Source organism: Rhinatrema bivittatum, chromosome 3, assembly GCF_901001135.1.
Source record: "Rhinatrema bivittatum chromosome 3, aRhiBiv1.1, whole genome shotgun sequence".
NCBI lineage: Eukaryota > Metazoa > Chordata > Amphibia > Gymnophiona > Rhinatrematidae > Rhinatrema > Rhinatrema bivittatum.
In genome coordinates, this window is record NC_042617.1 from 313,058,398 (window position 1) to 313,067,528 (window position 9,131).

Genomic DNA, 9,131 nt, shown 5'->3' on the forward strand with positions numbered 1-9,131 from the left:
TTTTTGGGTACTTACCAGGTTCTTATGGCCTGGATTGGCCACTGTTGGAAACAGGATGCTGGGCTTGATTACCCTTGGTTTGACCCGTATGGCATATCTTATGTTCTTATGTTTTAAGAAGTCATGATATGTAGCTGAAGGGAGCAAGGTCGAGAGGAAATGTGAGGAGATGCTTCTTTACTGAGATGGTGGAAGATATGCGGAATCCTCCACCAGTGGAAGAAGTAATCGCCAAATCAGTGTCAGAATTCAAGCAAACATGAGACAGCCACACACAGGGCAGTGGTAAGGGTGAGGGAGGTAGATGACTGGAGATGGAGTAGGATCTGCAGCGAAACAGTGGTCAGGAGGTATCTGGGCAGGCCAAGAAGTCCTTATGGTCTGACAAATGCTACTACTTTTTCTTTCTGTATGTAAACCCTGACCTACAGGAGGGCCACCTAGAATGGGCATGGGTAGTACGTTCACAACGAAAAGCTCTTCCAGGGGTGGGGAAGAGAAGCTGGGCGCAGAAAATAAAATAACATAAAATAAGATAAACGTACCATATTACTATTGCAAATAACATAAGCAAAATCAGTGTATGCACATTTACATAACACATTTAGATTCTTATACTCTATAGGAGACAGAAGCACATGGCATTATAGTAAAAAGAATGAATTAGCCCTGAAAAATTAAGAAAATTAGCCTTTGCTAATTTATAACAGAAAACCACTAACCTTGCCCTATATCTCAGTTCAGTTCACTTCAAGCAAATTAAAAAATTGAGTTTCACATAAATTCTCTTTTTAATCTCACTTGATAGCTGAGCACTTTAGACAAATTTCTATGCAGTCCAGATGGTTGATGAAGCAGTTGCTGATGGTTGGGGAAATCTGAAATTGTTTCCAGCACACCACGTAGATCCAGGATCAACTTGCCTTATGAGGATCGTGTCTGAACCCTCACAGAAAGAAACAATATTCCCTCTCTGTTCTAAATAAAATCTCAATAAATCTTCTGAAAATTCTCTTAATTAAATTAGCCTAATACTAATAATATGCAAGATCTATTCTAGGACTGTGAAGCTAACTGGAAAATAAATTTTATTAAAAAAAAAATAAATCACTGCATTCAAAGCACTGCACGGACTACATTGAAAGCATTGCAACTACAAAATTCCATGGCCGTTAATTTCTGACCACAGCATTAAAGATCATGCTACTTCAATTTTATTTGAACTCTTGCTTCCAATGCAGTGGAGAATCAAATATAAGATTGCAGTGCTTGCACACAAATTGCTCTCTCTCGTGAGTCTCCCGTGGATTAATTCCATGCTCAGGATATATAATCCTACAAGGACATTGCGATCTGCACAGAGAGGACTTTTGGAAGTTTCAACTATACGTCAGGCTCAGCTAGCGGGCATTTTCGGTAGCTGACCTCAGGAACTAAGGGGCCGATGCAATTATGTGCGCTGAAAGCGGGCGCTGACTTTTCAGTTTTTTTCTGCTTTTCTGTACTTCTTTTCAATGCACTCAGCGATTAACGCCTGCTCCGGGCAGGCGTTAATATCTGAGCGATAAATGTGCGTCTGAGTAATAGGCTCATTCACTCCGCGTCAGACGCGCGTTAAATAGGCGCTAATCCCCCTATTGCATTAGGGGGTGGATTAGCGCCTATTTATCCCGCGTCCGACTGTATTGCATCGGCCCCTAAGACTGATGGACTAATGCAAAACATTTAAGGGCCTGTTAAAACTTTTTTCTTTAGACAGGCATTTTTTGTGAAGTCATGGCTGGTCCCTATTTGAGACATACTGACTATATACATGGGAGTTCTGTTTTCTTTCTTTTTTTTTTTTCTTGTTGTTCTCTATGGTTTTATTTGATTATGCATGTTTTTATGTATTCACACTGGGGTCTTGGCATAGGCGGGTTATAAATACTGCAAATAAATAAATTACTCTTGCTAAAAAAAAAAATTGTTTCTGCTTCCTGAATAGGAGAACAGCAAAGAAAATCTCCACTTTTTTTTTTGTCTGCAGCCAAGCTGCAGGAAAATGTCTCACCTTATGGCTATTTATCTCACCCTCTCTGGGTCTCTAAACAAAAGTAGACTCACCTTTTATACTTAATTAAAAGACTCATTAGTATTCAATTCCTTGCTTTTTACTGGCTACTAATAATGAATAAGTAATGTTCGCTTACTTAAGTGCTGTTATATTTGAACTGACGAATGATGCAAAGATATATTATTCATTAGTTCACATATAACCAGGCTGACCAAGAGCAGTTAATTATAATAAATTCTTCTTTTCTATTAATGTCCACTTGGTGAAAGTGTAGACTAGCAAATAGTACAGCACGGGCTTCCATTCAAAAGAGGCCCCTGCCGTGATACAAAAGGATTTCCTCAGGACATCAAAAGGTAATAACCATCTTGAGGAAGCATTAATAGCTCTTCTGTTGGCTTTCAGAGGCACATTTTCCGTCCTATTATTTGGTATTTCCTGAGTTCCAAAGAAATTGGCCAGGGACTGTCTCCTTTGTTATTTGATTTATCTTAGCCAGGCAGGGAACAAACCATTTAATAAGTCACTAGCTTACGTATAGCGCTACTAGATGTACACAGTGTTATTTCTATTATTAGGCCCCTGGTCAGGTTCTCTGGGGCACAAATGGAAAAGGAAAAGACATTTTTGTTTGTTTGGCGTTTGACTAGTGTGGCTGTAGACAGAAAAGGGTGTTGAATTAGCGCAAGTTTGAAACTTGTGAACAGTAGCACCAGTGTGATTTAAAATTCAGACTTTTAATCAGCAGTGTAGTGATCCATGTCCAACCAGAGAATTAAGTTTTGTCCAGTTGAATCTCAGGAGTAAACCCTTTACACATAATACATTCATTAGCATAACAGCTGCCTGGTTGTACAGAGAAGCCTACATACAAATCCCTATCAGCTAATTGGCTGAACACTGCTGGTGTAATATTGCATAATAAAGCAGTTTTTCTCAACCCTCTCCTGGAGGAACACCTAACCAATCAGTATTTCAGGATATCCATAATGAATATGCATGAGATAGATTTGATACACTAGGTCTTAATGTATGCAAATATATCGCATTCATATTCATTATGGCAATCCTGAAAACCTGAAGGTGTACTCCGGGAGAGATTTGGGAAACACTGCAGTAAGGCATGTTATGGGTATCAGCACATCGTCAATGTATTATGGCTTGCTGCCTTAACCCACCAGAGAAGGTTCCATGTCCTACCTAATGTAGGATTCAAGTGGTAGCATTCTCCTGGGTTATTGCTGTGTGTCAGAAACATCACAGAGCAGGGCTTCTTCCCTTTAATGTGTAAGGCAAATGTCCTATTGCCTGCAGCAGACTGTCTCACATAGTGCACTGAAAAGCTGCACCTCCCAGGTACCAACCACCTGGTATTGGGGACCCAGCATCTTTGATCTCTTTGTAACATCACCTATGCAGAAGCTGGTGCTAAGTGGCAGGAGAGAGGCACAGCATTAAATTCTTGGCTGATTATTGTAAGCTCCGGAGCCGGTCCCCTGACTTTGTATCCTCCCTTGTAGGTGGCCACCCGGGATGAGCCAGCACCAATCCCTGTCCACCTTTAGCTCTGAAAACTTCTCAGATGGTGAGGAGGGTACCACAAGCGACCCCTCACACAGCGGCACCCCTGAGGTGGGCAGCGGTCACGTGGATGAGAGGCTGGGGTCCCGCTCCGAAGACCTGCTGTTGCAGAGCTCTGAGATTCCACTGGATGTCCTGACTCAGTCAGATGGGCTCTCGGAGAAGGAGGCCACGGTGCAGCATGTGAAGACACAGCTGAACACGGGGCAGAATGCCTGCAAGGTGAGCTGAAGGCATCCACCTCCCTTTCCTGGTTACACCCATATGATTTTTGTCAGCATTTTATTGCTCTTTACTTGGTACTGAGGCACTCATGCTGTCACACATGAGGAAACTTTTCCAGCTATCGTGGTGACGACCTTTCGTAAGCATGAGCTGAGGAGCAGGGCGTGTGAAAAAGGGCAATCAATGGGCAATTTTCACCCGCACGGGTGTTAGCACATTTTCAAAGAGAAACTAGCTCTGCAGATTTTGTCCCTGCTATAGACTATGTGCTGGATTAGGCACATGCACACAATCCCCCACCAACGTCCCACTGCATCCATGTTTTCAACAGCTATATCTAGTCAGCTAGTGAACCTGAGTGGCTGTGTTTAGATGTGGGACAATTTTCAAACCTTTTGATCTACTTGTTGTTAACTCCTTTGGGAGCCAACTAGATCCTTTAAGAAATTACTCTTCCCATTTATTGTGTATACAGTGCAATGTGCATGCCCGTGCCTAGAGTCCCACTCTATCTGGCTTCCTTTCAAACTTTATCTATGATTTCTGCTTCACAAAAGTCATTTTTTCATATATAGGAATATTATTAGAACATTCTTTACATGGCATCTGCACTAAAGTTCACTAGTTTAAAAATAAACTCGGTTTCAATAGAACATGACACTTAGATGCATTTCTCCTCCATGGGTAATCTCATACGCTCAAAGGAAAGCTGGTACCCAGAAAGCTTTCAGTAGGAGCAAAGATCAGCATTTCATGCAATATCCATCTTGAATTTTTCAGCCACATTAAAGTTTTATTTGATAAAAAAAACAAAGTTTGATGATGCCAAAACTGCATTTCATATCCTTGAATACCCCCAATAAATAACTGAATGTTGCAAATTGGTGAAAGCCATTTTTGGAGTATCTTGGCACACCCTTCAAATGTAGAAACCACAGTCAAACCTTTGCCCCTGGGAACTGGTCCTGGATCAGTGCAATTTTCCTTTACTATTAACCACCATGTAGGTGGTACCTCTCATACGATAAACAAAGGCACAGCACTTTGCATTTCCTAGACTAGGAATGTGACCATTGAAAAGGAACATTGCAAGGAAAGGAGCACACTGCACTTTGTCCTGAAATAACTCCATACCTCTCTTTCTTGCTGGGAGCAGGTAGCCTCTTCTGAAGACTCGGACTGCGAAAGTACAGAGCCGGATCATTCTTCCAGCAGTGCCCCCTACAGAGTGCCCACCACGCAAGGCTTGTGATGTCACCCACAGACATTGTAAATAGTGAAATATTTATATCCAGGATAAATATATATATATATATGTATAATACATCAGATGTGAATAATGTGTTGCAAAGCACCCCTCCCCCCCCCCACACACCCAGGCAGCAGCCCTGCACCCTTCCAGTTGGCACCAGGATGTTTGCGAAGCAGTGGGCAGCTCTCCCATCAGGGCCAGTTTGCTTGCAAGGATATCCAGTAGCGTTCTCATAGCTGGGGACAGGGGAGCAGCAAGGCTCCCACAGTGTGACAAGAGGAAACCCTGCACTAGATGTTGAAAGACTGCCTCGCATGTTGTAAGCAAAAGAACAAGCTATCATCAAACTGCTCATGAGCAACAGCCGGCAAAACAGGTTATCAGAGCCGCAGTGGAGTCCTGTACTGCTGGAGAACGCTGGCTTCAGAACAAAGCTGCTGAAAAGGATTTTTTTTTTTTTTTTAAACTTGTCACTTTAAAATGTGTATTTATTCTTTTGTCACTTTAGCTGTAAGGTTCCAGCAGGCAGAGCTGTCCTTCTGCAGTCACAGGTTTGTGGCTCTTCTGCTCATATAGCACTGCAAAAAGGGTAGGGGAAGTGAGAAGAAGGCTGCACATGCTGCTGGTGGAAGCACTTGCTCTGCATTGAGAAAACTGGGGTCTGCACCTTTAAAAATCACATTTAGATAACCGCCCTCTGCCTGCAGCACTAGTGACAGTAGCTTCTCATTTTGAGGGAGATACATTTAAGTTAATGCAGGTAGAGAAAGGCTAAACCATGTTGAAATGGTGGGGGGGAAGGAGACAACTTCCAGAACAGAAGGGGGCTCCTGGCCCAGGCCCACACCTGGTACTTGTTATTCTCTACTGGCGCCAGCTTGAACCAGTCTTCCTTACTGCCCCTCCAATATGATGCTCCTAGTAGTTGTAAGGGAGTAGGACCCTAACATGGGACTAACCCTTAACAGGAGTGGGTTTGGGTTGGGGTTTTTTTCCCCTTAGCTGCAGGATGACTGCAGTAGACCCCCAAAATGGACTTCTCCAGCTCCAGTATCAGTCTAGCTCCCCTGACCTACTGTGATGTCTCCCTTTGAACAGCCCCTAAAATAAAAAATAAAAAAAAAGCTTTCAAGATGCATTCCTAAGGTTGGTTCCAGAACACTACTTGACAGAACAACTAAGCAACATCCATGGGCATAGCTAAAGAGGATGTGGTTATTACTCTATTTCTACCATGACCTAGAAAGCAGGGAGAAGTCTGAATATTTTGTTTGGTCTACCAACCAATTAAAAAAAAAACCCAGTAACAGCCAGTGTATATTGTTCATTCTCACAGTAAAAAGACTTTTCCCGCAAAGAGTGCACACTATGACCTATGCATGCACACGCCCTGTGCAGCTCGTGTTACAAAGCTATTTGTTTTTCTGGGATGAGCCTGCTGCATTTTACATACTGGTCCTGGCTTGATCAGCACTTCTCCAAAAGCAAAAAAACTAGAGTATCCTGTACTAATTTTTTTAGTAAAGTTTAAATGCAACACTGCAGTGAAGCGGTAGGATGTGTAGTTTTTGTTTTTCTTGGCACAGAAACACCTTTCAGACTAGATCAGGGCTGCTCAGCTTCCTCCACCACACGTCATGCTCCTTCCCCGCTCGCTCGCGGTGGAAAGCAGCTGTTGGCAAGGTTTTTGCATGTTCCTAGCACGTGTGGAGTGGGAGGGAATTTGGAGGGACAGGCTGTAGTTGTGTAGGAGCTCTTCCCAGCCGGTATTCATCATGGTGCTGATATCGTCACAGGCACGGAGGGAAGGGGGAGACAGGGTGGATGTGCCACACGTTGATTGCCTTCTTACCATTCTTTAAGTGTAAAGCCATATTGCTGTCAGGGGCCCCATTCTGTTTCTTATATTAAATGTGTAAAATAGATTGTATGTAGGCCATGTACTTTATCTTACTGCTAGTTGGAGAAGAGAAAAAAAAAAGTCTCTCTTTAAATAAAAAAATAACCTTTTTGTATTGGATGTGGTGTTTATCCATAGGCATGGTGAGCATGTGAGCAATTGCTCATACATTTTCACAGGTTTTACATGGTAATGCTCACATACATTTTTTCTTTGTGCTACATACAGAAAGGCAACGCTAATACTGGCGCTCAAAAATTGTTGCTCACACGAAAAAAAATTTGCACACACCTAGTCACTCCTTGGAGGGAGCATTGACCATAGGTTTAGCTAGCACAGCTTTTGACAGTACATAAAAGCTAAGTAGGAAGTAATATGGCAAATGGGACCTTTTGAATGCTTTAAGAGCCTTAACCATCATACCTAAGCACATCTGACAATTCCAGAGCTCCCACTTGGAAGCAGGGAAACTAGCAATAGGTACTGGATTCTGCAAGGGAGAAGGTGACCTCTGATGAAGATATAATTGCGATGGAGAAGGTACAGAGAAGGGCTACCAAAATGATAAGGGGAATGAAACAACTCCCCTATGAGGAAAGACTAAAGAGGTTAGGACTTTTCAGCTTGGAGAAGAGACGACTGAGGGGGGATATGATAGAGGTGTTTAAAATCATGAGAGGTCTAGAACGGGTAGATGTGAATCGGTTATTTACTCTTTCGGATAATAGAAAGACTAGGGGGCACTCCATGAAGTTAGCATGGGGCACATTTAAAACTAATCGGAGAAAGTTCTTTTTTACTCAACGCACAATTAAACTCTGGAATTTGTTGCCAGAGAATGTGGTTCGTGCAGTTAGTATAGCTGTGTTTAAAAAAGGATTGGATAAGTTCTTGGAGGAGAAGTCCATTACCTGCTATTAAGTTCACTTAGAGAATAGCCACTGCCATTAGCAATGGTTACATGGAATAGACTTAGTTTTTGGTACTTGCCAGGTTCTTATGGCCTGGATTGGCCACTGTTGGAAACAGGATGCTGGGCTTGATGGACCCTTGGTCTGACCCAGTATGGCATTTTCTTATGTTCTTATGTTCTTATGAATGGTGAAAGCATCCCGTAATCCAGCCAACTGGAATGATCCCTGTCTTAAAGCAGGAAGGGGATCATCAGATGTAAGATGCTAGCTTACATCCATTTTGTGATAACAGCAGTACAGCAATAAATGTCCTCATTATGGGGGGAGAAACATGACATGCCAACATTGCCGGTTTTGCTAGTGCAGCAAACCCCTCTTCTAGGAAGGGTAGTCCCTGACTCATACGGGCCTAAAACCTAGTCTGGCACAACAATAGGCAAAAGGCGACCTAGAGATTTAAGACAGGGTTCTCGTAGAGAGGACAGCAGCCAATCAAACTTGCCTGGCTTCATAGCAGAAATGAGCACTAGCTAAAACGTGGCAGGGTATTTCCAGCATACTAGATTAGAATTCACTTTAAACGTGATGGTACAAGGAGGTTTTCACTTTGGCATTGTAGTACAGATCTAGAATTAAATATGTAGCCTGATCCAGCTACACTCATCCAGCAGAAAGCAATACTTCTAATCATAGCTTCAGGGATTAATCATAAGTGAAACTTCTGTGGGTACCTTTAATTTAGCCCGATGTAATTAAAAAAAAGCAGGTTAAAACCAAAGCTAATTTTTAGCATAGATTTTTCTTTTCTCACGTGGAAATACACTGTGTTAGCATGGGATAAAGTAAGCAAATGACATGCAAATGGAACAACCGTTAAAAAAAACAAACGTTAAACCATGTTAAAAATGTGAGTAACGTTGAAAAACTTGAAATACACAGTAAAAACAAGAGTAAAGTGACACAGGGGCTGAAAATGGTTGGAAAGTCTGACCAGCTGTAGGTGCCCGCCAAAGAAAGTTTGCACTTCAGCGAAATATGACAGCAGAAAAAGACTATTCAGCCTATCTACTCTGCCCATCCATACAACTGCTCCGTGCTACAATCCATTGCACTCCCTTGGTGATCCCCTGTGCATATCCCATGCTTTCTTGAATTCAGATACTGTCCTTGTCACCACACTTCCACTAGGAGGCTATTCCAAGC

General features: G+C 42.4%; 1 protein-coding gene across 1 annotated transcript in view; it reads left to right on the top strand.

The window, feature by feature from the left end:
- Positions 1 to 5,114, top strand: part of MAP3K12 (mitogen-activated protein kinase kinase kinase 12) — an 82,650-nt gene extending 77,536 nt beyond the window's left edge. Inside the window, exons 12-13 of the mRNA XM_029596837.1 lie at positions 3,577 to 3,859; positions 5,019 to 5,114. Of these exons, the coding sequence (XP_029452697.1) occupies positions 3,577 to 3,859; positions 5,019 to 5,114 (379 nt within the window). The remainder of the gene's footprint in view (positions 1 to 3,576; positions 3,860 to 5,018) is intronic.
- Positions 5,115 to 9,131: the final 4,017 nt, after the last annotated feature.